At 38.5% G+C, this 27706-nt stretch overlaps 1 protein-coding gene and 1 pseudogene across 1 annotated transcript in view; both read left to right on the forward strand.

Annotated features, from left to right (window-relative positions):
- DYM (dymeclin) overlaps positions 1-27706 on the forward strand; it is a 339132-nt gene that overhangs the window by 257981 nt on the left and 53445 nt on the right. The window contains exon 15 of the mRNA XM_028098349.2: positions 17881-18063. Coding sequence (XP_027954150.1) covers positions 17881-18063 — 183 coding nt within the window. The remainder of the gene's footprint in view (positions 1-17880; positions 18064-27706) is intronic.
- LOC114204969 (uncharacterized) lies at positions 14291-15388 on the forward strand (annotated as a pseudogene).

Genomic DNA, 27706 nt, shown 5'->3' on the forward strand with positions numbered 1-27706 from the left:
GCTTTGGGATGGAATGTTCTGAATATGTCTATGAAGTCCATTTGGTCCAGTGTGTCATTTAAAGTCTTTATTTCCTTGTTGATCTTTTGCTTAGATGATCTGTCCATTTCAGTCAGGGGGGTGTTAAAGTCCCCCACTATTATTGTATTGTTGTCAATGTTTGCTTTTGTTATTAATTGCCTTATATAATTGGCTGCTCCCATGTTAGGGGCATAGGTATTTACAATTGTTAGATCTTCTTGTTGGATAGACCCTTAAGTAGGATATAGTGTCCTTCCTCATCTCTTATTGCAGTCTTTGTTTTAAAATCTAATTTGTCTGATATAAGGATTGCCACCCCAGCTTTCTTTTGGTGTCCATTAGCATGGTAAATAGTTTTCCACCCCCTCACTTTCAATCTGGGGCTGTCTTTGGGTCTAAAATGAGTCTCTTGCAGACAGCATATCGATGGGTCTTGTTTTTTAATCCAATCTGATAGCCTGTGTCTTTTGATTGGGGCATTGAGCCCATTTACATTCAGGGTAACTATTGAAAGGTATGAATTTAGTGCCATTGTATTGCTTGTAAGGTGACTCTGACTGTATATTGTCTGTGTTCCTTTCTGATCTCTGCTGCTTTTAGGCTCTCTCTTTGCTTAGAGGACCCCTTTCAATATTTCTTGGAGGGCTGGTTTCGTGTTTGCAAATTCCTTTAGTTTTTGTTTGTCCTGGAAGCTTTTTATCTCTCCTTCTATTTTCAATGACAGCCTAGCTGGATATAGTATTCTTGGCTGCATATTTTTCTCGTTTAGTGCTCTAAAGATATCTTGCCAGTCCTTTCTGGCCTGCCAGGTCTCTGTGGATAGGTCTGTTGCCAGTCTAATATTTCTACCATTATAGGTTACATATCTCTTCTCCCGAGCTGCTTTCAGGATTTTCTCTTTGTCTCTGAGACTCGTAAGTTTTACTATTAGATGTCAGAGTGTTGACCTATTATTATTGATTTTGAGAGGGGTTCTCTGTGCCTCCTGGATTTTGATGCCTGTTTCCTTCCTCACATTAGGGAAGCTCTCTGCTATAATTTGCTCCAATATACCTTCTGCCCCTCTCTCTCTTTCTTCTTCTTCTGGGATCCCAATTATTCTAATGTTGTTTCATCTTACCGTATCGCTTATCTCTCGAATTCTGCCCTCGTGATCCTGTAGTTGTTTCTCTCTCTTTTTCTCAGCCTCTTTATTTTCCATCATTTGGTCTTCTATATCGCTGATTCTCTCTTCTGCCTCATTTATCCTAGCAGTTAGTGCCCCCATTTTTGATTGCACCTAATTAATAGCCTTTTTGATTTCGACTTGGTTAGATTTTAGTTCTTTTATTTCTCCAGAAAGGGTTTCTCTAATAACTTCCACACTTTTTTTAAGCCCAGCTAGTATCTTTAAAGTCATGATTCTGAACTCTAGGTCTGACATCGTACTAATGTCCGTATTGAGTAGGTCCCTGGCTGACGGTACTATCTCTTGTTCTTTTTGCTGAGGTGATTTTTTTCATCTTGTCATTTTGTCCAGAGGAGAATAGATGAATGAGAGAACAAAATGCTAACAGGTTAACAATGTCCCCAGCAAATATACTGTATACAAATCAGAAAAGACCTGAAACCAGGGGAAAAGAAAGAGGAAAAAAAAAAGATAAAAACAAAAACAGAACAATACAAAAAAAGCAGAATATGATCAAATATGATCAGGCTAGTGCATATATCAGTGCCACACACTAGATTTTGGGCATATTTTGGTCTGTTAGAAAAAAGTGCCTCCTAAAATTTTAAGGGAAGAAAGACATATATGTACAAAATAAGGGTTGATACAATGAAGGGTTGGAAGATGACTGTAAAGATGAAAATTATAAAAGATTTTATAAAAGGAATTGATAAGATAAGTTGTTTGAAAAAAGAAAGAAGAAGATTTAAAAAAAAAAAAGAAAAAAGGGAGAGAATATGATCAGGCAGGAGACTAGAACAAAGCCATACACTGGTGATTTAGGGTATATTTTGATCTGTTAGAAGAAACTGTATCTCAAAATTTTAAAGAGAGAACAACATATATATATATGCCAAAAATAAGGGTAACTATTATGAAGGGATAAAATATGACTCTAAAAATGAAAAATAAAAAATGTTTTTTTTTTAAAAGGGATTGATAAGATGTTGGTTGAAAAAGGGAAAAAGAAAAATTAAAAAAAAAACAGTTAAAAAAATTAACTTTGATGAACTAATGAATCATGGTAAAAAAAAGCCATGAATTCTATGTGCAGTATTCCCCTAGCGCTGAAGTTCTCCCGTTCTCCTTGATCGGTAAACTTGGTCTTGGCTTGCTGGCTGTTCGTGCTGATCTTCTGGGGGAGGGGCCTGTCGCCGTGGTTTCCAAATGTCTTTGCCGGAGGCGGAATTGCCCCGCCCTTGTCGGTCCGGGCTAAGCAAGCTGCTGGGGTTTCCTCTCAGGGGCTTTTGTTCCCTGCAAGCTCTCGGTACAGCTTTGGAGGACCAGGGCGAAAATGGTGGCCTCCCAATCTCCACCCGGAGGAGCTGAGAACTCGGGGCCCCGCTCCTCAGTGCGCCCCCAGAGAAAAGCAGTCACTCCCGTCTCCCTGGTCTCTGGCCACACTCCGTGCTCACCCGGCCTGTGACCGAGCGTTTCTATCTCTGGCACCCGACCCCATGTGGAGTCTCCAAACCCAACAGATCGATGTGGTGCGCTCCCGCGCCGCTCCTCCCGGGGGAGGAAGGGGAGTCTCCCCGGCTCTGCCGCTTATTGGGTCCCTGCTGGAGGAGCAGTGGCCCGACTTCCAGTAAGTGGTCGCTTCTCTGTTCAGAGAGTTGTTGCTACTCTCCTCTTCGATCTCCTGTTGAGTTCGTAGGTGTTCAGAATGGTTTGATCCCTATTCAGCTGAATTCCTGAGACCAGACGAAATCTAGGTCTCCTACTCCTCCACCATCTTGCTCCACCCCCTGATTTTGTCATATATCTTTCATCTGAACCTTCTTCTTTGCTGTGGTATTTCAGAGTAAATATTGGAATTTTAGTCTTCCATATCTTGGTATGTATCTCTAAAAATAACATCTTTTTTCATAATCACATATGATTATCACACCTAACAAAAGTAGCAATATTTCCTAGGTGTGATCTAATACACAACACAATCGGATCTCTCCAGCAGTCTCATAAGGCTGTCAGCAGTGCTAACATCAGAATCCTAAATAAAAATTCATATATTTGGCTGTTATGTCTATTAAGTCTCTTTTAATCTAGAGCAACCCCTCCCCACCCCATTTCTTCCTCTCATACCATTATTACATTGCAGAAATGGCCATTTGTCCTGTAGAGTCTTCCACAGCCCAAGCATGTCTTTTGGCTTCCTCTGGTAGTGTTTAACTCGTTCTCTCCCTCATATTTACTGTAAAGGGAAGTTAGCTTTACAGGCTTGAGTAGATTCATATTCTTCTTTCTTGGCAAGATTACTTCATAGGGATAGTGTTTGCTCTACACATTAGGAGGTGTGGTTGTCTTACTTACTCTTAGTGAGGCTAAGATTGATTGGTGATTTTAGGTGGGGACAGCCTGATTTCTCCACTGTGAGGTTCCACTTCACCTTTTCATAGCATAGTTCTAACCATTGATGAGTGTTGCCCAAATAAGTCATTTAGTTAAGAATTGCAACATTTTTGTTTTCAACATTATTTTTCCTTCTACATTCATTAGCTGTAATTTTTCTAGAAGAACATTTCTTCATCAGACAGGGTAGTTGAAATGCAGTTCATAAAGGAAAGTCAAAAGCTTAATTACTCCCTTTTAATCTCCAGTTTTTAGAGTTAGAAGCTAGTGGATCATTTACTTAATAATGTCGTCCAATGAATTGGTGGGTTTGGAAGTGAGAGTTTCCTCTTTCATTTTTTAAAGGATTACGTTATTAAACTCATGGAGTTTTATATATTGACTATGTTTGAACTCATTACATTCTTTAAAAAAACTTTTTCGTGAAATATTACATACATACAAAAATATGTGTGAATCTTAAGTACATAGAAGGATTATCACAGAGTGTCCTTCTTTGGCTGCATGTAAAATTACTCTTTGGTTTTCAGTAGTTTTACTGTTATGTACTTAGAGTGGTTTTTGTCAGATTTATCCTGCTTAGAGTTTGTAATCCTTCTTGAATTTGTCACCTATTGTATTTCTCAGCTAGTGTCAATTTCTAAAATATTGTTTTCTGTTCCTTTCTCTTTATTCTGGATGTTTTCTTATGAACTGTTTTCTACTTTACTGATTTTCTCTGCAGTTATGTCTCATATGCTCTTTAAGCCATCCATAAAGTTCTTAATTAGTTATTGTATTTTTGACTTCTAGATTTTTTCACGTAGTTCTTTTTTGTAGTTTACAGTTCTCTGCCAAAATTCTCAGTCTTGTCCTTGACCTTGTTAAGCACAATTATTTTAAAACATGTGTTTGATGTTTCCCTGTGGGCCTGTTTCTATTGTTTGTTGTTTCTCTTGTCTTTCAGTTATGTGGTCTCATCTTTTAATGTACCTGGTTATTTTTATTGAGTGCCAGACATTTTATATGAAGAATGATGGAGATAATTTGAGGCCCTAGATGATGTTATCTTTCTCCAGAGAGGATTTTTGCTTGTGGCAACTGCCTAGGCTAGGAATGATATTACACCCAGATTGACTTAATCCAGTTTGATTGAGATGCTTTAAACCTGTACGTGAGTCTCTCTGAGGGATGGTCTATTTTTCACCTGTACAACTCAGGTGTACCTCTTGGACTACCACATAAAATCCTGAAGGAATTACCTGGGTCCCTCTTTTTTGACAGATCCTGAATTCCGATATTTGCCCTTTCCACCTCTAACTCCTGTGAGCCCATCAAACCTTTTGCTAAGATTCCCTTCCTACTCAGTTTCTGAGGCCCTCAGCTTTACTTTAGCAAACATCTTTAAGGGAAAAGTGGTTTAAATGCCAGGCTTACCTCTCTAGACTTTCCTGTCTTCCCAAATCTTGGATCTACAATTTTTTACTACCTTGATAGCTTTCTGAGGCCATTAAACAGTGTATGCATGTGCACATATGTATATATTAATGTCTAGCTTTTTTTTTTTTTAATTTATTTGAGAGAGAGAACGAGCACAAGCAGGAGGAGGGGCTTAGGGAGAGGGAGAGAAATCCTCAAGCAGACTAACCACTGAGCACGGAGCCCCACGCGTGGCCCAATCCCAGGACCCTGAGATTATGACCCAAACCGAAATCAAGAGTTGTCCGCTTGGCTGAATGAGCCACCCAGGTGTCCCACACATGTCTAGCTTTTATAACTGTTCTCAGGTGGGAGAGTTGGTCTAAAACACATATTCCATCTGCCAGAAGTCTCATTATATTTGAAGTTCAGCTCTTTGAAGTTTTATCTTTAGTCACTGGATAACACATCATGTTGACTTCAATGTCCTTTTAACACAATCCACTAGTCATTGCAAGTTTTCTTGATTTCTAGAGCAAGATGTCCCAGCTAATATTGTGTACCTTCTGCCACAGACCTGTTGACACTCATCCTTTCGAGGAGACTTGGGTTGTTTTCTTTCTTTGTATGTTTGCTTGTTTTTTTGGTCATGAATGGTGTTTAGAGAATATAATCTGACAGCTGGTACTCTCATTGCTGTTTGGTTATTATTACTAGACCTTTTCAGTGGACTGTATTAGAAAATACCTATTTTTAAAACTAAAATCATGTTTACGATTTTAAATTCATATTTGACATTACAAGTTTTTAGCTTTCTTTCTTTATTTGGTTTTATGTTTGTTTCCTCTCTTACACTGAAAACCTTGATTCATAAAAAACCCTAACCTATTTACTTGCATTAGGTAATCAGTAGCTTAAAAATACTGTCACAATATGACTCCTAAAAATTAGACCATTAAGTATGAGATTTCATTTCTGTTTGTCCTTAGAATACATTCTACTTAGTATTCTACTAAGATTATATTTGTGTACAGTCAAAATAATACTGTATTTCAAAGACACAGAAAGTAAGTACTTTTGTCTGTATCATTATGTCACAATTCTGATAAGTCATTTCAGTTTATTGTCAAGTTTTAGAGAATTCTTTTTAAGTCTCAATTTGGCTTTATTTTGGACTATGTAAAATATTTATTTCCAAAGTTAAAACTGTGTAACAGGATATACACAGAAAGCTCTTGCTTCCATCCCTATTTCCTCTTCCTTATTTCCTCCCTTCCTCTGTAGGTAACTACTATTTTCTTTATTATTTTTATTTTTTAAAGATTTATTCACCTATTTTTAGAGAGAGGTGGTGGGGGGTAGGGGCAGAGAGAAAGAATCTCTCAAGGAGACTCCCCACTGAGGGAGGAGCCCAACTCAGGGCTTGATTCCACAACCCATAAGATCAAAACCCGTGAGCCAAAACCAAGAGTCAGATGCTCAACCAGTTGAGCCACCCAGGCACCCTTTTATTATTTTTAGTTTATCCTTCCAGGATCTTTTTGCATACTCTCTCTCTCTCTCTCTGACTCTTCCCCAGGTCCTTTCTTACCCAAAAGATGACACAGTGTGTACTGTTTTTGCATCTTTCTGTATTCACAGTATCTCCCAGAGATCACTCCATATTAGTGTAGAGACCTCTCCATTGCTTTCCCTGCCTGCATGGTATTATGTGGAGATAACATAGTTTACTGATGGACATTTTGTTTCCTTTCATTATTTACAAATGTTGTCATGACTAACCTTGAGCATACACTGTCTCATAATTGTGCAAGTTGCCTTCTAAAGGAGGGATTCCTTAGTCAGAGTGCATATGCCCATGTCATTTGTTATGTATTGCCAAATGTTCTTCCAATGAGGTTGTATCGTTTTGCGTTCCCACTAACATTTCATTAGAGTGTTTTTTTTCCTACAACCTCACTAATATATTAGTGTTTTGAATTTTTGCATTTTTATCACAGATTGTCAATTTTCTTAGAGAATTATACAGAGAATTTTCATTGAAATGTTTTCCGTATCCATAGTTATATTCCTTTTTCCCTTCCCTAATGTTTTATATGTGTGTTTTCCCCTTTTTTCCTGATTAGCATGTTGTCTGCTTGTTGTTTGCTTTTAAAAGAGACAAATGTATTTATTTACCTGTCTCTTTGGGTTTACTCTATTTTCTGATTTATTTATTTATTTAGGGTTTTTTGTTTGTTTGTTTGTTTTTGTCTTCTGTCCTGCTTTTTTTGAACTGATTTTGTTTGCTTTCTCGATATTACTTGTGCATTTATGAATGACTCTGAAGCTGTGCATTCTTCTGTTAAGAGCAACTCTGGTTGCGTCTCTGTCACTGATTAGCACCAAGCCATTGGCTGTTTATATTTTTCTTACTGATTTGTAGAATTTCTTCATGCGGTTTTGCTCTTCCTGAATATGTTGTTAATATTTTCCTTAGTTGCTATTAGTCTCTTCTCCATTTATAAGACTCCTTTTTTCACTTCAAAAGACTTAGAATTTTCATGTATTCAAAACTCTGTGCTTTTTACCTTTAGAGACTCTAGATTCTTTTCTAAAACGTTGAAAAACCTCCCTTCCTCTCTTACCCCATCCCTGGGTCAAAAGGATGAAAATATTTAACCTGTATTTTTTTCTAACCCCTTAAAGTTTATTTCTTAACCTTTTAATCTTCTGGAATTCTTTTTGTTGAAGGAATTAATTAGAGATCTAGCCTTTACATTTTTTCTATTTAATTATTACTCAGCCCAGTAGCAATGATTCAATGATTTGTCTCCTCTGGTATGAAATTCAGTCTGTATAATTTACTGTATTCCCACACATCCTTGGATGCATTTCTGGGTTCTGTCTCTCACTATTTTCTCTTTCTATGAATGGTGCCATTTCTAATATATTACCTCGTATAGCCTTGTACTACGTATTGTTCTGTTAGAAAATGTTAGCCCGTTGTTCTTTTTCAAAATTTTGGATGGTAGTCCCAGAGTTCACCCTTGAGTTTCAGTTTCTGCTCTCCTTTCCTGTTTCTTGTGCCCTTTGCTCTGTGGGTAGCAAGTCATATGCCCAAATGGCTGCCTCTGTAGGTTTTCAAAATGCACTCCCTGGACCTTTCCAGAATTGTTTCATCTTCTGTTCTCCAGTGCCGCATTTTAGCTGGAAGTGGTTTTTTCTTCTCTTTTTGGGTGTTTCTGAAGTAGAAGGAGCCCCGAAGGCCCTCTTTGTGCTAAGGGAAGTCTGGCACTCATCTGACTTGACCTGTGAGACCTGTTTGATCTGGTTCCACCTCTTGTCACCCACCCACCCACCCAAATTTGACATTCTAGCCAAACTGGATTTCCTCCCCGTAGCACGGTCCACTTCACTCTTAGGCTTTCTGTGCGTGCACTTCCTTCTGCCTTTTACCTCCCCACCAACTCAGACAGGTCTCTGCCTGTTAATAATAAGTAATCACAATAACTACCATGTAATGAGCACTTTATATCTGCTAAGCAGGACAGCAGATTTTTTTTAAATATATTATTTAATCATATCCTATAAAATAGGTAATATTCTAATTTTTCAGATGAAAAAGCTGAGGCCCAAAGGACACGTAGCTAGTAAATGCTAAAGCTGGGGCTCAAATCCAGGCCTGACTCCAGAGCTTGTGTTCATAACCACTCTGCTATACTTCTCCCCTTTCCCCCTAAGGCCCCCAAGTGCTCCCATGGTGCCTGTACCCCCCAGGGTGAATCTCCTCTAAATGATAACCCATGTGAAGGTATGGGCATGTGTGGATCACTGCTCTGTCCCCAGCACCTTCCACATCATGCACCCTATGTTACTTTAGGAACATATGATTTATTTTATGTGTCTTAGTTTTCTTTTAAATACCAGACATTATGTATAAGACAGTAGAGTCTGGAGTGGAAAGTATGCCTATAAATGGGCACACCTCTGCTGATGAGGAGTTGGCTCATTCTGGTGAGGACTGGAGCTGGGTTTGGGTTTTGTCTTTAGAACACTACTAGCTTGACATTTCCTAGTGGTTATTGCCTGTGCCTGAAGAGTGGGGCCTGGGTTCTGTTCATTGTTGCTTTACCAACCTCTGCTTTCAGCAGTCCCTACAGTGGAGTCAGAGAAGGGGTATTTCTGTTGTCCTGGTCCAGCCTCTTTCTTGGGGAGTCCCTGTGTGTGCCTGGGTCTTAGAAGTGGCGCTTTCTCAGCATCTCTGTCCCTCCTCATCTTGGCAGCTCTGTGTCTGTGGTTGGCCTTGAGTGAGAGGTTCCTGCCCCTTCCCCAGTGGTAGCATAGGATCCAGGTATAGGATTCTGCACCCAGTATGGTTTCCTGCCCTAACCCCCGGTGTTAGAGGGTTTTTGCTCAGTCCCTCCACCAGCAAGAACAGATCTCTGCCTGTGTCCTGGACATGAGTTTCCTGCTTTGCATTCAGAGGCAGATAGATGGGTTATGTATCTACTTCTCCCCTAGAAGCAATGGAAATGTCCTGGTGCTCTGGGCCAATAGAGTTTGTTGCCCCAATAGCTTAAGGCTTTTGCTTTAGTATGAGAGGAGGCTCTGGGAATCAGGGTCCGATAGAGGGCTCTTTCCCTCTTTCCCCTTCACACTGTGTTTTTCTCGCGACGAGGGGAAGGCTGGTAGAAAAGAGCTTTCCAGTGAGTCCAAACCCCCCCTGTATCTGGGGCTCCAGCTTTCCAGACTGACACATTAGACCACACTTAGCCTTTAAGAATTTATTGAAATTTTACCTGATTTCTTTCTGCCAACTTCCGTGGAGACCGTGTCTTCCTCCTGTGCTCTGCCAAAGGCAAGAGCATATTTGTGCTCCATCTCTCTTTAGAGGGGCGGGTCCCTCTAGAGAATTCATTTCACTTGATTGCCTTCCAAAATCATTCTCTGATGGTCTTCCTAGGAAGACTTATGATTTATTAAATTATCTGGCTTTTTCTTCCTGGTAGAGTAAGAGAGACAGTCTTTGCATATCCGAAGCAGAAGCCAGTCTGGGTCACTTAGGATGCTTCCCTGCATCACCCCAGAGAGCCCATTTATTTTACATTTAAAGGGACTGAGACTCAGATGGTGACTTGTCCAGTCTATGGCAGAACTGGGACTAGCACCCAATCTAGAGCTTCTCTCCGCTGATGTGCAGCTACCTCTGTTTTTCCTTTCTTCCTCTTTTTTTTTTTTAAACTGCTCTGTAACTCACCTACGTGCAATTCTTAGTGCCACTGACTCATCTTCCAGAGAAGGAATAAAAAAGGGAACCCAAGTATAGAGATTATTTCCCTTTTGTGCATTAACAATAGCAAAGATAATAATCCTTGAAATTTAAGGCATTCTAGAAGAACCAGTAGGTTCCTTGGTTTAGAGAATGATTATTTTCAAACTTCTCCTTCTACATTTTTACTCTCAAAGGTTGTTGAGTGTTTTTCCCTTCTAAACTAACAGTGACTCTGTTCAAGGTGCTAGGGTAATCTAAAGTAAATTCTGGATTTTACTGAAGTTTGAGGTCATCCTAAAGCTTTTTCTACATTAATTACATGTTTGGTTACTCTAATAAAATTTGCGTTCTAAATTCAGCATTTTCTACAGTCTTTATGGAAGCTGAGACTTAAAAATAACTTCTACTCAGGTGAAGTGACTTAGCAAAGGTCACACAGCTCATTATTGGCAGAGCTGAGACTGTAATGGGGGACTCTTCTCTTTCTGATGGGGTGAGGGAGAGTGTCAAAGCCATTATAAAAAAAGATATATCTTCTAGAGAGTTGTTTTACTCAGATTTTACTTTCCATAGGATGTGAAAGAGTAGTTACTATAATGAAACACCAATATATTTTGAAGAAGAATGGAAATGAACACTAATTCTTAAGGCAAACCATTAAATTTAAAAAAAAAAAAAACGGAACAAAAAACTCTAGGCTCGGATTTATGCTCATTCTCTACCAATAGGAAGGCCTGGGGGGAAGTAGGAGAAGACACTGCCCTGCACCTCGCTTTGTGCCCAGTGTGGGTAGCCTGCTAAGGTAATGTGATTGTTGGGAGCTGCAGCTGAGTTGGATTCCATCAGAACATTCCTTTTTTGTGAGTTCTATGGCTGTTTTCCAAGTATGGAAAAACATGGAAAGTTAGCCAGTGTCCCCAAGCAGCCACCATTCTCTTGCCTTCCTGCCACCAGTAAGCATGTTTTCAATAACATGCTTCCCAGGCTTCTAGTTTAGGCTTGTGGGCCATGTTCAAACCCTGTCCAAGGAATGAAGAAAAAGACCACATCGTTTTTACATCCCCACACAGAACGGTGGTGCCATAACTCTGCCTTCCCCCTCCCCTTCCCCCTTCTCTCAGCCCCCACATTATTAAGGTTACACATTGTCTCCTCTGGTCACAGGATTTAGTCTTCAGCTGTGGTTTTGCATGTAATATAAAGCTAGTTCTTGCTATCAGAAACTTGATATTTGGGGACAAATCCAGTTCTGGCTAGAAATAACATGGTCACAAAGCTTTTTAGTATGTGTGCCAGTAAATTAACAACATAAAGATAACAAGAGTCTATCACCAAATGATTGGCTTTGAAGGCCATTTGCACATTAACTTTAAAAAGAGGCTTGCCTGTGCGTTTCCTCCCCCTTCTTCCCCACTTTGGCAAAGTCCCATTAATTTTGTTGAAGGTTTTATTTTCTGCTGAAAATGCAGGAAATTTAGACAACTCTCTTGGAATCCCCCCAAAACTAATACAAACAAGATACATATGCTTCTCTTAAGGAAACTAAAAATAAATGATTTGAAACTATTTAACTGTATAAATTCCCTCTTAAAAGGAAAAGGAAGTTTATATAATGAGGCAACTCTGAGTACTGTTGACAGGGTAAGATACTCCCGTGACTGCCAGCTTGTCTGTTAGACATGAAACCACAGCTTAGCACAGAACTTGTGTAGTGGTCATTACCAACGTGGACAAAGACCAGCAGCAGCTGAAAATGGGACCGTTTTTTTAGGATACTTGTTTTAACATTTGAGATTTTCTATCACAAAATAAGGACTTACTTATTTTATTTATTTTTTTTGAAAAGAAAGTCTGATCTGGGATCCATTTCTGGAACGGAAGCTGTATGTACAAAAAAGAAAAAAAAACCATGAATGAAAAAGACGTGATATTCTCCACGTATTTTGCTGCTCTACCAGTGAGCCATCAGATTTTATCTCTGACAGCTAATTTTGACACAATACAGAGGAAACATGGTTGGTTTTTAAAACATGTCTTTTTGTAGAGCCTTGTATTATTCCATAAATGTAAGTCAGCTTTTCTATACATCTCCTCTCGGGGACCAGTTTTGTAAATTAATGGAAGTGAGATCTGGGGCTTATATTTAACACTAAGAAATGTGATTTCTAAGTTCTTTATAGTTACAGTAATTGAATTAATTTATCAACTTTAGAAAGGCATTTATCGGGGCTCCTGGGTGGCTCAGTCGTTAAGCGTCTGCCTTCGGCTCAGGTCATGATCCCAGGGTCCTGGGATCATGCCCCGTATTGGGCTCCCTGCTCGGCGGGAGGCCTGCTTCTCCCTCTCCCACCCCCTTTGCTTGCTGTGTCTCTCTCTGTCAAATAAATAAATAAAATCTTTAAAAATAAAAAGAAAAACAAGAAAGGCATTTATCTTTTTGTTCTTAGTATGATAATGTCTAAGATTAAAATGATTTTTCTTCTTTCAGATACATTGTTTTAAAAAACACTCACATGGTATACTTATTGTGTGTTACACACTATTTTAAGGGCCTTACATATGCTACCTCATTTAATCTTGATGGGGGAAAAAATCAAATAGCAACCTTCTTTAAATACCATTTGAAACTCTGACACCCAAATGGTGATGTGATTAGATAACATTTAGGTCTGTTTAAATACTGATATTTAGACGATTTTATAATTGTAAAGAAACTCTAATCAAATTCATGGTAATTTTTCATCTTTTTACAAGTAGTGATTATTACCCATTTAATAATGCTTTTTAAAAATGAAGCATAAAGGATTTCATTTGCCTATTGTCATTCATAGTATGTACCTGCACCAGAATCTGATTCAGTCATGGTAGCAACTTAAAGATTCAAATAACTTGCAAATTATAATTATTGGGATAGTTTTCCTTGCGAATTAAAATTAACCAAAATTTTATAATAGATAATTAGATCTCTTGGAACCTTCATGCTGTGAAGAAGTTCTTGCCGTCCAGAAGAGACCATGTGCAGAAGAATTAAAAACCCTGGTCCCCACACCCTAGCTGTGCCCCCCACCCTTTTCCTTACAAGCCAGCACCAACTTGCCAGCCATGCGAGCTGTCATACCGGGAGATCCTCTCTCCTCCAGGTGAGCATCCCCATGTGAAGCTATGTGGAGCAGAGACCTGCTGGCCCCATCAAGCCTGGCCCAAATTATTAGCAGGACAAATGGTTATTGCTGTTCTAAGCTGCTAAGCTTTGGAGTAGTTTGTTACACAGCAATAGGTAACTGATTTAAAAGTCACAAAACATGATGGTAGGAATAAATGGAAAGGTACCAGCAATAACAAATGCAAGTGAATCAAACTCAAAATTCTATCAGGTTGGAGCTACAAATTATAAAACCTAGCCATATGGTTGCTTTGAACTATATATGTTTTCAGTAACACAGAAAGTTTGAAAATTAAAGCCTTGAAGATTATAGATATACCTGGCAAATGCTAAAAAAAAAAAAAAAATGGAGATGGTATAGCAATATCAGTAAAACATACACTTGAATAAACAACATGGATTAAGAGAAACAGTAGGTCATGATAAAAAATATATTTTAAAAGATGGCAATTGTGAAACCTAGAGTCACTGAATATATGAATCACTTGGAGGAGTTGATAAATCCTTTCTCATTTTGGGAAATTTTGACATAACCATTCAGAAGTGATGAATCTCTCAGACAGTGAGTGTTAAACGGAATAATTATACATGTGGGTGAGAATGAGGGCAAGAGCCTTCCTACATTGTCAGCATACATGTGTTGTCATTGCTCTTTAGGCAACGATCTGGCAACATCTATTAACAATACAAATCCAGTATTTTCACCAGTGCCTCTCCTGGAATCTATCCCAGAGAAATAGAAGGACAGATCTACCAACATGCTTATTGCATCCTTGCTCATAGAAACGAGGAAACATAAATTGGATGCCCGTCAGTAGGAGAATACATTTTACATATGCCGTAAACCAATAATACATTGCTACTATTTTGCTTTTGAAATCAGTTTTCTTTCAGAATGATTAAAAATAAAAATGTCGGAGAAGTGGCTGCAGCGCCAAGTGGAGGAGGTGGGAAGCCAAGTGCGAACAGGGGCTGGGTGGGCACCGTGGCCGGGATCACCACCATCAAGGCAGCGAAGCACAGGATCCAAGTTCTGCGGCAGCAAGAGGAGGAGGAGGAGCTGCAAGATGATGCAGAGGAGAGGGCCAAACACCTGCAGCCGGAAGGGGAGGGGGAAAGGCACGCCCAGGAGCAGGCCGAGGCCGAGGTGGCCTTGAACCATAGGATCCAGCTGGACTGTGCCCAGGAGCACCTAGCCACAGCCCTGCAAAAGCTGGAGGAAGCGGAGAAAGCCGCTGATGAGTATGAGAGAGGTATGGAGGTTATTGAGAACTGAGCCTTAAAAGATGAAGTACAGATGGAACTCCAGAAAATCCAGCTCAAAGATGCCAAGCACATTGCAGAAGAGGCAGATCGGAAATATGAAGAGGTGGCTCAGAAGTTGATGATTATTGAGGGGGACTCAGAAGGCCCAGAGGAACGAGCTGAACTGGCAGAATCCCGTTGCTGGAAGATGGATGAGCAGATCAGATGGATGGACCAGAACCTGAAGTGTCTGAGGGCTGCTAAAGAAAAGCACTCTGAGAAGGAAGACAAAGATGAGGAAGAGATAAAGATTCTCATGGATAAACTCAAGGAGGTGGAGACCTGTGCTAAGTTTGCTGAGAGATCGGTAGCCAAGCTGGAGAAGACAATTGATGATTTGGAAGATAAACTGAAATGCACCAAAGAGGAGCCCCTCTGTACACAAAGGATGCTGGACCAGACTCTGCTTGACCTGAATGAGATGTCGAGCACCCCAGTCCAGCCCTGCCGCTGCTCCTCCCCTGACCCCCCATCTCCACTCCAGCCTGCCCAAAGCTGGCCTTGAAACCAAGGGCTGATCTCTAACTGGAAGGCTGCTTTCTCCTTTTGCCGCCTCTCCTACCCCAACCCCTGTGTCTTTTTTGCCAAACTGTCTCTGCCTCTCCCTAGAGATTCCAGTTGGGCTTGAGGCTGAGCACCTTTGGGAACAATGTCTAAGGGAACGTGAGCACAAAGCAAAGTGTCTTTAAAAGCATGTTGTAATGTACACATTTTATAATTATCTTTGTTGTTGTTGTTGATATAGCGACCATTTGTAAAACATTCCAAATAATTCCACAGTTATGAAGCAGCAGTCTAACCCCTTCCTCACATTTGGAAAGTAGCTTTTCAGCTTAATGCATACTGCCCTCTCCACAGAGGAGGGAAAGCAGTAGGGGCCCGCCTTACTGAGAGCCAGAGCCCGGAAGCTTCATTGCTCTGTCCAAAGTACCAGCCAAATTAGATGGTTCCAGGAGGAGTTGGCGCAAAAAGTGGGGCTCAGGGTTTCAGCTTTAAGGTATCTTTGAGCAACTTTATTTTTAATTTTTTTTTTTCTGTCAGATGTGACCAAGGGGTGGCTTGACTCCTCTTCAGCACTGTAATGGCACCACTCCCTTTAGATCAGCTTGCATAGTTTCTCATGAGCCATCTGCCATAATTCTGATCTTTGTGTCTCCGTATTTCCTGTGTTTTCCCCCCTCTCTGGCTGCCTTCGAGATTTTCTCTTTGTCTTTGGTTTTCAAAGTTTAAGATGATGTGTCTACATGTGTGTTTTTATTTTGTTTTGGGTGGATTTGGGAGATATTCTCTGAGCTTCTTGGACCATTGTTTGATTCTTTCATTATTTTAATGCTCAGCCATTACGTCTTCAAGACTCAAGTCCACTGTTGAACCCCTCTAGGTGTTCTTTACCGCTAATACCATGTATCTTTTAAATTCTGGCATTTACATTTGTCACTTTCTTATAGTTTTCAACTCCACTGAAATTCCCCATCAGTCCAAACATATGTAGATTCATAGTAGATTTTGTAAATCATAGTTCATTTAAATTTGTTTGATATTTTTACTATCTTTGTATCAGTCTGATAATGCAGATTACTTTGTCTCTTGGGTGTGGGTGGTTTTTACTTGTTTTGTTTGTTTCATACATTTTGGTTGAATGCTGGACATTATACGCTGTATACATTGTACGGGCTGAGATAAATTGTGTGGGAATAAGCATAGCTTTTTATTTGCTGGAACAGATAGTAAATATTTTTTACTTTGCAAGTCATACAGTCTTTGAGGTAGATTATCTGTCACTGTCATCTGTCAATAATAGATTAATTTTTTCAATTAATATTTACATGGTATATCATTTTCCATCCTTTTGTTTTTAACCTAACTATATTTGAAGTGAGTTCTATTTGAAATTTCTTATAGGTAGCATATAGTTGGGTCTTAATGTTTTTTATCCACTCTGCCAATCTTTGATTTTAATTATTTAGAACATTTGCAATTAATGTAATCATTGATAGATGTGTTAGAGCTTAATTCTGCCATTTTACTCTTTTCTCTTTGTTCCCTCTTTTTCATATGTCTGTCTTGTCTTTCTGCCTTCCTGTATATACCTGAACAGTTTTTTAGAATTCCATTCTGATGTATGTATAGTATTTTTATGTGCATCTCTGTGTAGATTTGCTCTAAACACTATACATGCATGACTTGTCACAATCTAGTATTGTTGACATTTAACAGTTCAAGAGAAAAGTAGAAACCTTTTCTGTCTTTACATCCCTTTGCCCTCCCTGGTTTATAATATAATTGCCTTATATATTCCCTTATATATGTTGAGAACCACATAAGACAGTGTTAAAATTTTTTGCTACAACTTTGAAACATGATTTAGAAAACTCAAGAGGAAAAGGAACGTCTATTATATTTACTTGTATTTTCTCTTTCCCTTGTTCTTTCTTCCAAGAGATTTGTTGATTGTTTTTGCTGTCTTGTAACTATTTCATGTTTAGATTCCCATAGACTGTTGACTGAGGAAAAAGAGACAAAACAGTAGGCTGTTTATCTGTAAATAGAAAGATTGAAATGACAGTGTAGAGAAGTGAGGTCATGTTCTGAATTAGGCACTTTTCTTGGACTTGGTAAGACCCAACCACCACTTTACACTGTGGAAATCTAATGATTTAGGGTGATGCCACTGATGAGAAGGCCAGTAAGGATCTAGTAAGTGAGGGGCTGAGGAAGCCCCAGATTTCCTTCCAGATTGGCAAGTTTGTAATTTATTATGTTCAGTTCCTAACTGTGACCATCTGAGTTCAAAAGATTTTTACTCGAATACTTTATAGTAAGTGATAAACCTGATTCTAAAGATTCTTGACAAAAGTCATCTCGAAGGGTTCTTTTGCATTATCTTTTCAATGTTATAATTTTTTTTTAAGATTTTCATTTATTTGTCTGAGAGAGAGAGAGCACAAACAGGAGAAGTAGAGGGAGAGGGAGAAGCAGGCCCCCCTGCTGAGCACGGAGCCCGATGCAGGACTCGATCCCAGGATCCTCGGATCATGACCTGAGCCAAAGGCAGACAGTTAACCAACTGAGCCACCCAGGCATCCCTAATGTTATAATTTTAAAGCAGTTACTCTTGTTCTGATTAATTCCGTGTTAAGGAGAAAAACACTGTGTATGTGGCTTTTCTTTCTTTATTAGGCACAAGACCTGAATGTCATCGAAGAAGTGATTCGAATGATGTTAGAGATCATCAATTCCTGCCTGACAAATTCTCTTCACCACAATCCAAACTTGGTGTACGCACTGCTTTACAAACGAGATCTCTTTGAACAGTTTCGAACTCATCCTTCATTTCAGGATATAATGCAAAATATTGATCTGGTAAGTGTAAATGGAGATATTCTGGTTCTTTTTAAGTATCAAAGCAGCAAATGTTGAACACACCTTGACAAAAACTACAAAAGTTAAAATCCCTTCTTTTTTTTTTTTTAAGATTTTATTTATTTATTTAACAGAGAGAGAGAGAGAAAGCACAAGCGGGGGGAGGGGCAGAGGGAGAGGGAGAAGCAGGCTCCCCGCTAAGCAGGGAGCCCGATGCGGGGCTCCATCCCAGGACCCCGGGATCATGACCTGAGCCAAAGGCAGATGCTTCACTGACTGAGCCTCCCAGGTGCCCCAAAATCCCTTCTTTTAGCATAAAGTATATTTGTAGTCTATTCTGCCATAAGAATTATTGTATTCTGTGTGTATTATACACACACACATATATTTGATAGAATTGAGATCATACTTCATACAGTTGTGTATTCTGCCATTTTTACTTAGCATTTAGATCATCAGCATTTTTCTGTGGTATCATCAATTCTTTGAAAATCTCACATTTTAACCTGTATTATGGATGTACCAAAAGAATATTTAACCATTAGTCCATTATTGCTCATTTGGGGTGTTTTACATCTCTTACGTTACTTCATAATTCATGAAGAGTTTGTAAGTAAATCTTATCTCAACTTTTTTCAGTTACATTTTTGGCATAGTCTTAGAACTGGAATTATACTAGTTTTTACTGTCAGAGGTTATCTGTATTTTTAAGACTCAACACATGCTGCCAAATTGCTTTCCAGAAACATTGGGCAGTTTATGCACCTGTATATCATCTTATATTTACACACCTGATCTATGAGAGGGCCTGTCTCACTACATACAGTCTTGCAGCTTTGAGTATTATACTTATTTTAATATTTGTGTTTTTATATCAAAACTGGCATTTCGTTATCATTTTTATGTTAATTTCTGTTCTAGTATGGCAGAACATTTTTCACAGGTCTGTAAACTTTTACTTTCTGTCCTTTCTAAAAATGTTTTTGCTAAATTTTCTGTTGCTGTATCAAGCAAACCAAATACCATGAACAGGTAGCATTCAACCCTGGAAAGCAACTAACATTTCCTATTGGTAATTTATTTATTGTAGTAGAGCAAATGAGTAGGAAAAAAATCATCCATATATAATAAGATCGTCTTATTAAATGCTAAAGATATTATATGAAAACAGTTCTTAGGAAATTGTAAGTAGGATATTTCTCTTTTTTCCCTTTTTTTAAAAATTTTAATTCTAGTATAACTGGTGTATCATGTTATATTAGTTTGAGGTATACAATATAGTGATTCAACAATTCTATATATTACTCAGTGCTCATCAGGATAAGTGTGCTCTTGATCCCCTTCACCTATTTCACGCACCCCCCCACCCATCTCTCCTCTGGTGACCATATGTTCTCTGTAGTTAAGAGTCTGTTTTTTGTTTTGGTTTGCCTCTTTTTTCTTTGTTTGTTTGTTTTGTTTCTTAAATTCCACATATGAGTGAAATCATATGGTTTTTGTCTTTCTCTGACTTATTTAATTAGCATTACACCCTCTAGATCCATCTATGTTGTTGCAAGATTTCATTCTTTTTATGGCTGAATAATATTCCACTGTGCATATGTACCACATCTTGTTTACCCATTCATCTAGCAGTGGGCATTTAGATTGTGTCCAATTTGGCTATTGTAAATAATGCTGCAGTAAACATAGGGGTGCATATGTCTTTTTGAATTCGTGTTTTCATGATTCCACAATCATTTCTTGAGTAACTAATCTGATTCACAGTACCAAGCACAAGAGTAAATGCAAGAGCCAATATCCCTGTCCTTGTGTTACTTACATTCAAGAAGACATTCAGTGATTATATTCTCACACAAGTATAAATATGTGAGTTCGGTCATGAGTAAGCATATGTACATACCTTTTTCTGGGATGGACACCCAGAAGTGGAATTGCTGGGCAATGTGTATTATGCCAAACTGTTTTCCATGGGGTGCTACCATTTGACTCTCTGACTGGTGGTGTGTGAGAGGTTCTGTTACTTCCCATGAATACTTAGTTTTGTCAATTTTGTGATGGCACCTCATTATAGATTTAATTTGTAATTTCTTGATTACCATTGAGGATGGACATCCCCCCACCCCCCAATTTGGATTTCCTCTTTCGTGAGTTTCTATTCAAGTCCTTTGCCAGTTTTTCTGTTGTTTATCTTCGTGCAGATACTTGATGTGTTCTGGATTCTAGGCAGATTTCTTGATTATGTGTTAAAGACATCCAGTCACTAACACAGCTACAGACTTTCAGACATAACTCTAAAACTCCTCTCAAAATGGTCAAGCAGATCCAATAAAATTTTCGTTTCCATCCTTTTCTTGGAGACCTGCTGCCTGCTTTCCGCCCCAGCCATGTTGTGCTCAGGTTCTCCTGTCCAGCTGCAGCATCTTCTTAGGAATCTCCTTCGTGTGGCTCCTTTGGTTGACAGTGCCTCCTGTGTCTTCCTCTTTCTCGGTTCACTGCTTCACATTGGCGGGAGCATAGAAAAGGGTATGAGTGAGGTATATTTCATTTTAATTTTCAATTTATAGATAAACCAGCTTAGGAAGATTTTTACTTGCTCACAGTCACACATTCAGAAAGTCACAGAGCCAGGACTCAGACCAGGCAGTGTGATGATAAAGCCCATGCCCATGTTTGTAATCATCAGGCGTAACTACTGTACCCCTTCACTAAATGTTCCCACAGTTTCTTACTCACTGCCTGAAAACATCTGGCCATATCCACAAACCTGGAGATTTCACCGTTTACTTTCTCTCTCAAAATCACTTCTGATGTCATATCAGTCTTTGTTTCACCAGTGATAGAACTGAGGATCCGTCTTAGTAACAAGGTGATTAACAGTTGACATCCTTAAAAATATCTTGGAAAGACCATATTAGTTTTTGAAAAGACACACGATAACCATGAAAAGGGTTTAAACTACCCCCATTCAAAACTCTTAGTCTCCTTTGAAAGAAGTGAAGATCAGGGTGAAGGTGAGGAAACAGAAGGGACCTTGCTGTGTATCACACGGTATATGACCATGTGGAAATGGAAGCGGGGTGTTAATTGGACTTACATCCAGTGCTCACTTGCCTTTGGCTGACAGAAGAATGGACCATTTACACTTTCCTGTGTTCAGGGAAAAGGGCATCTTATGGTAAACATCTGGCCATATGCTGTTATGCACTTCTTAAAACTAGACAAATCAGGGGCGCCTGGGTGGCTCAGTCATTAAGCGTCTGCCTTCGGCTCAGGTCATGATCCCAGGGCCCTGGGATCGAGCCCTGCATTGGGCTCCCCGCTCAGCGGGAAGCTTGCTTCTCTCTCTCCCACTCCTTCTGCTTGTGTTCCCTCTCTCGCTGTGTCTCTCTCTGTGAAATAAATAAATAAAATCTTAAAAAAAAAAAAACCTAGACAAATCAATTCCTAAATGTTGTTGAACCACCTGCTAAGTGCTAGGAATGAGGCTAAGTACTTTCATATATATTATTTCTTTTTTTCTTCTCCTTTTTTTTTTAAATTCTTCTTAAACCAGTAAACAGTAAAACTAGGTATGATTATCCCACTTTATGGATAAGAAAACTAAGATGTTGAGAGACAGTTTCTCAGGTGATTTTCACACAAATCCCAGCCTAAGAATCATTGTCTTAATTGATGATTACATATTTGTGTAGGTCCTGATTGTGGGTTATTTGCATATACAATATCTCAGTGGACCCTTAAACCCTCTCTGTGAGAGAGGCCAAGCAGGGCTTGAGAGGAAAAATCGTTGGCCCAAGGTCACTCAGCCAGTAAGTCACTCAGCCAGGCCTTGAAGTCTTCAGGTTAGAAACTCCATGCTTTCAGCTTTCACTTGGATAAACCTAAAGCAAGATTTCAAATGAGCAGGTTTTCCAGCAACTTTTTGTTGAATACTGCCATCCAAAATAGTGCAGGCACAATGGAAGTTCCTTCGGAAAGCTTTTTAAACTCTTTTACATATTTTGAAAAGAATGCCGCGATAGAGATATAAATAACGTCTCGACTTTTTCTTTCATCACTTTGCCTTCCCCTTCCCTGCCCTAAATGCCCCTGAAATTTGGCTCAAGCAAGTCTTTGCTCTATCTTTTTTTCATGGAGTTAACCTTGAAGAGTATTGGTAAAGGAGACTATGAATTACTGTTATTTTTAGCTGACAGGGAGTTCAGAGTTGATATTTTTCATTAAGACATTCAGCATTGTTGAATATCTGAGACAGGAGGGATAACCTTGGAGCACTTTTAACTTCTGCAGATCCTTCCAACATGTTTTCCAAATGACCAAATTCCTATTAGCCACTGCTATATAGCCCTCCCATCTAACCCATAGGTGACATGATCTGGCTGAATTAAGTAACAAGACAATAGAATTGTGACACCAAATGAGAGATGTGAAAGGAATTTCATGGCTGAATATAAGTAAAGAGCAGAAGCAATGAACAGGAACGGTTGTGTAGTGTGTTAAAGGCAAGAACTATTTTTATCTCTGGACAGTGTAAAATTCATGTTAGATTTTGTGTATTTCCAAGCCCGACCATCCTTACTGAGCTCCAAACTTAGTGCATTCATTTGCCTACCTGGCAATCCCACAAATGTTGATGAAGGTTAAATCAGAATTCAAAATCGAACACAAAATGAACTCTTTCTTCTGCAGTCTTCCTTATCTCAGTAAATGACATCAATATCTACCAGATTTCTTAAGCCAAAAAAAGAAGAAGAGGAATAATGAGTGCAGGTTGGAATAGGGGTAGGAAATTACAAGTCCAAAGAGCACAGTCAGAGAAGGCCTCTCTGAGAAGGTGCATCTGAGCTAAGACTTAAAGAAGGTAGAGTGTTCCAGGCAAAGAGAACATAGGGGTGGGATGGGGGCATGTCTGTGTCTCCCTCAAGAGCAAAAGGTAAACCTGCTTACTGACCATTATAAAAGATTTCGGTTCCCTAAGCTCAGAGTTCTCTTCCTATAATATCCCACTACATGTGAGGGAGTCATCCGTCCCTCATCACACCACCTTTGTGCAGATTGGGGCTTGAGGAACCCATAAAAAAAAATGCTAATGCTCTGGTCTCTGCTCTTGTTTGACTAACAGCTGTCCTCCATCACTGACCCAGGAATTTCCATGTCCTTTCAGGATCCACAAAACAGTGACTGACTTGTTAACTTGCAAGTAGGGCAAAATTCTTCAGTTCTTGACAATGTGAAATGGTATGATACTATTTGAAGGTAGACTGATAAATGCAAGATGACTATTATAAACTCTAGGCCAACCACAAAAAAAAGAGAGATAGAACTGGTATTCCAAAGATGGAGATAAAATAGAATTATAAATTATATTTAATCCAAAGGCAGGTGGGAAAAGCAGACTAAATAATAGTGGAACAAAGAGAAATGACAAGCAGTGTGGGAGATTTAAATCCAGTCATGTCAGCAATCACATTAATGCCTCAATTAAAAGAGATTTTCAGATTGGATAAAAAGTAAAATCTATGTGCTATCTATAAGAAATTAACTATAAATAGAAAGAGCTAGGTAGGTTAAAAGTCAAAAGCTGAAAGAAGTTTTATCATGCAAGCACTAATTAGAAGAAAGCTGGAATGACTATATTATCAGCAAAGTAGATTTCATTAAACGAAGCATTACCAGAGATAAAGAGGGACACCATGTAATGATAAAGGGGTCAATTTAACAAGGAGACGTAACAGTCTCAGATGTGGATGCACCTAACAACAGCTTTCAGAATATGCACAGCAAAAACTGATAGAATTGCAAGAAGAAATTGGCAAATTCATAATTATAATTGGAGAAGTCAACACTTCTTTCTCAGTAACTGATACAATAAATAGAAAATTAGTAACAATATAGAAGACCCAAACAATACTACCAACTTGATTTAATTGACATTTATAAAACATTGTACCCATCATCATCAGTGTACATGGAACAGTCCCTGAGATAGACCATATACAGGACCATAAAACAAACCTCAACAAATTTAAAAGACTTAAAATCATAATAGAGTATGTTCTTTGACCACAGTGAAATTAAATAGAAATCAGTAAGAGAGATATCTGGAAAATATCCCCAAATATTTGGAAAGTAAACAGTATACGTATGCATCAAAGACAGGAGGCCAAAGGTAAGGAGAACATATTTTAAAGTTAGCAATTTGGTATTATACAGTGGCAAACTGAACATAATAATATTTTTTTTAAAGTTCAAAAAATTCAAAACTAAAAAAAAATAAAGATGGAAGGAAACAGCAAAAATAGTAATAATAGGGGCGCCTGAGTGGCTCAGTTGTTAAGTGTCTGCCTTTGGCTCAGGTCGTGATCCCAGGGTCCTGGGATCGAGCCCCGCATCAGGCTCCCTGCTCAGCCAGGAGGCTGCTTCTCCCTCTCCCACTCCCCCTGCTTGTGTTCCCTCTCTGGCTATCTCTGTGTGTCAACTAAATAAATAAAATCTTTAAAAAATAATAATAAAGTTAGCAAAAAAGAAAATGCAGTGTATCAAAATTTGTGGGATACAGCTAAAGGGAAATTTATAGTATTAAAGGCTTCTATTAGAAAAGAAGAAAGGTCTTAAATAAATAAGATTCCACATTAAGAAACTACAAAGAGTACATTAAACCCAAAATAAGAAAAAGGTAAGAAATAATAAAAGTAAGAACAAAAAATCAATAAAATTGAAAAAGAAAGAAAAGAAAATCAGTAATACCAAAAGCTGGTTGTTTGAGAGAGAGAAAAACCTAACACTATAAAACTGATAAGTTTGTAGCCAGACTAATCAAAGAAGAAGAAAGAAAACACAGGTTACCAATATCAGGAATGATAGCGGGAACGTTGAAAGGTTAATAAGGTAATATTATGAATAAGTTTCTGGCAATAAATTTGATGTATTAGATGAGATGGACAGATTCCTTCAAAGGCACAAACTTTCAGAGCTTACTCATGAAGAAATAGATAATCTAAATAGTTCTGTATCTTTAAAAGATACCAAATTAGTACTTAAAAATTTTCCAACAAGTAAAACTCCAGGCCAGGATGTCTTCACCCTAGAAAGAAATATTTCTATTTCAATACAAACTTCTCCAGATAATACAAGAAGAGGACATACTTCCCAACTCATTTTATGAGGACATTATTACCCTAATGCCACTCCTAAATAAAGACCTACAAGAAAAGAAAATTGTAAGTCAATATCACTCATAGACACAGACACAAAAAATCCTCAACACAATATTAACAAATCAAATCTAACAATGTATCAGAAGAATAATGCAGCATGCTCAGTTATCATGCATCCCAGGAATTCAAGGCTAATGTAATTGACAACATTAAAAGACTAAAGAATAAAAACCATACAGTCATCTCAATACATGCAGAAAAAACATTTGTCAGAATGCAGCATTCTTTCATGATAAAAGAAAACTTTGCAAACTATGAAAACTTCCTCGACATTGTACTGTTTTAAGTTTTCTGGAAATAATAAAATACAAATTTTTTTGAAAGAGGAAGGTTATACATAAATTCACCAAGTAAAAATAGAAGAGTTTAAAATTGACCCTCAGTAATGTATTAAACTGATAATGATCATGTTGGTTTTAACCAGCAGACTTTCCTGGAATTTACTTTCAGTAGATCATGCTTGCTACTCCTATCTGGTTTGATTTATCTTTAAGTTTCACATGTATTATAATTGTTTCCTATGTGGTAGGTAGGGCAACTTTTTCATTTTATAAATGAAGATATTGAGATAATACCTAATGATAATGACAGAAGCTGACATTTCATGAGCCCTTACCGTGTGCCAGGCATTGTTCTTTGCACTTTGAAGGTATTAACTTATTTAATTCTAACAGTACCCCCTCCATGAGGCAGGCACTCTGTCTTTCCTCATTTATAGATCAGGAAACTGTGGCATAGATAGAGAAGTTTAATAACCTGTCTACGTTTATAAGCAGAGCTGGGAATTAAACCCAAGCCTCTGACACCTGGTAGGTGTTCTAAGCCACTGCATGATGCTGCATGTGGAAGAACCTGAGTTCATAAGACAGGTAGCTCGTAAGTATCAGAGACAGGACCCAAACTATGCCTTCTGACTTTGAACACTTCACAGTCTACACTACCATGATGTCTAATCTGTTTAATTATGGCTGTTTAATCTGCTTTTTATCCTCCAATTACATTGTGTCTTGAAAATATCTATTTTCTTTGTAAATCTTCTAGAGATCTCTCCCACTGAATAGGTTGTTAACACATGTATTGATTAAGACACAAAAACTTGAGGAAAACCCAAGAATCAATGAGAAAACATGTGTATTTTACTTTTCAAAACATATTTATTGTCTTTTATAAAAGAAAAGAAAACTGCTTAGCTCTCTACTTTTACCTCTTGGAAGAGTGGCCATTTAGCAAGCAAGAATGCTTGTCTAATACATACCCTCATCTACCCTACAAAAGCTTATCATTTCTTTCTTTCTTTTTTTTTTTTTAAGCTTCTCCTTTCTATAAATCTGTGTTCTAGTGATCACTCACAGGTTTCATAATAAGTGGTTAAATGTGATTTTGACATTACTCAAAGGGTACAGCTGATTAATCAGAACATGACTTTGGAATAATTACTGTTCACAACTAATAGCATAATTGAAGGTAATGTGCTGTACTTAGATTTCAGGAATTGTGGCCAAATATGGTGGGTGGAGGGAAGCTGTGTAACACCCACAGAGAAGAACTTTCCTCTAAAAGGTTGCCTTTGAATTGCACTAACATATCATTCATTCCCATTTCGCTAAAGGTTTCACTCTAAATTTTTTCTATTATTGACTGTATCTTCTGCAGACATTTTCAGAGAGGGAAAAGTTCGTCAATCTTAACAATTTTAATGGTTCCTATGAAAGTTGATAAAAGCCACCTAACTGTTGAAGTCGTTATCACTAAATATACTGTTGTCTACAGAATTCTAACTGTGTGATAGGAAATATAAGTTGTATCTTTGAATAAATTGTTTCACATTCTTTGGTAGTGTTGCAGCCTGGCTCCCTTCACCTCAAATATTTTCCATTAAGAAAACTAAGTCTTTTGTTACTCAAGAATTGCTGGAGACCAACATGGTAAAGAAGGAACATCCAAGTACGAGTCCCACTCTGGACACTTACCTGGCTAACTTGGGTCAAGCTGCTCTCTTTCTGATTCTATAGAGTCATCTGTAGGACAGAGCTTTTATGAGCTCGTTGGATCGTGATGAGGATTAATTAATAGAGGAGCACATGGTCCATAGTAAACATGCAGTAGATGTCCATTCCCTTCGTTTTTAATACATAAATTTACTTCTCTCCTGGAAGTTGGTAGTTTTATCGTTTTTTAAAGTCCTGTGCATTCAGATTCAAGAACTGAATATCAGCTTAGGACATACAAATGAGAGCCAGTTTGAAAAAAGGAACTTACTTAGAAACGGAGTCTCTTGCCTACTCCACAGCTCTCCCGGTGGGAACACGAGTTCCTTGAGGCTTAGAGGCAAGTCTGTGTAGACCACAGAGTGAACCAAAGTAGATTCCCATTGCATTACTTCCTTTGATGACGTGACATGTCAGTACTCTTTTGCGGTGGTC

The sequence above is a fragment of the Eumetopias jubatus genome, unplaced genomic scaffold (genome assembly GCF_037043125.1).
Source record: "Eumetopias jubatus isolate StellerSeaLion01/CBP00866 unplaced genomic scaffold, mEumJub1_p1.0 scaffold_16, whole genome shotgun sequence".
Classification (NCBI taxonomy): Eukaryota; Metazoa; Chordata; class Mammalia; order Carnivora; family Otariidae; genus Eumetopias; species Eumetopias jubatus.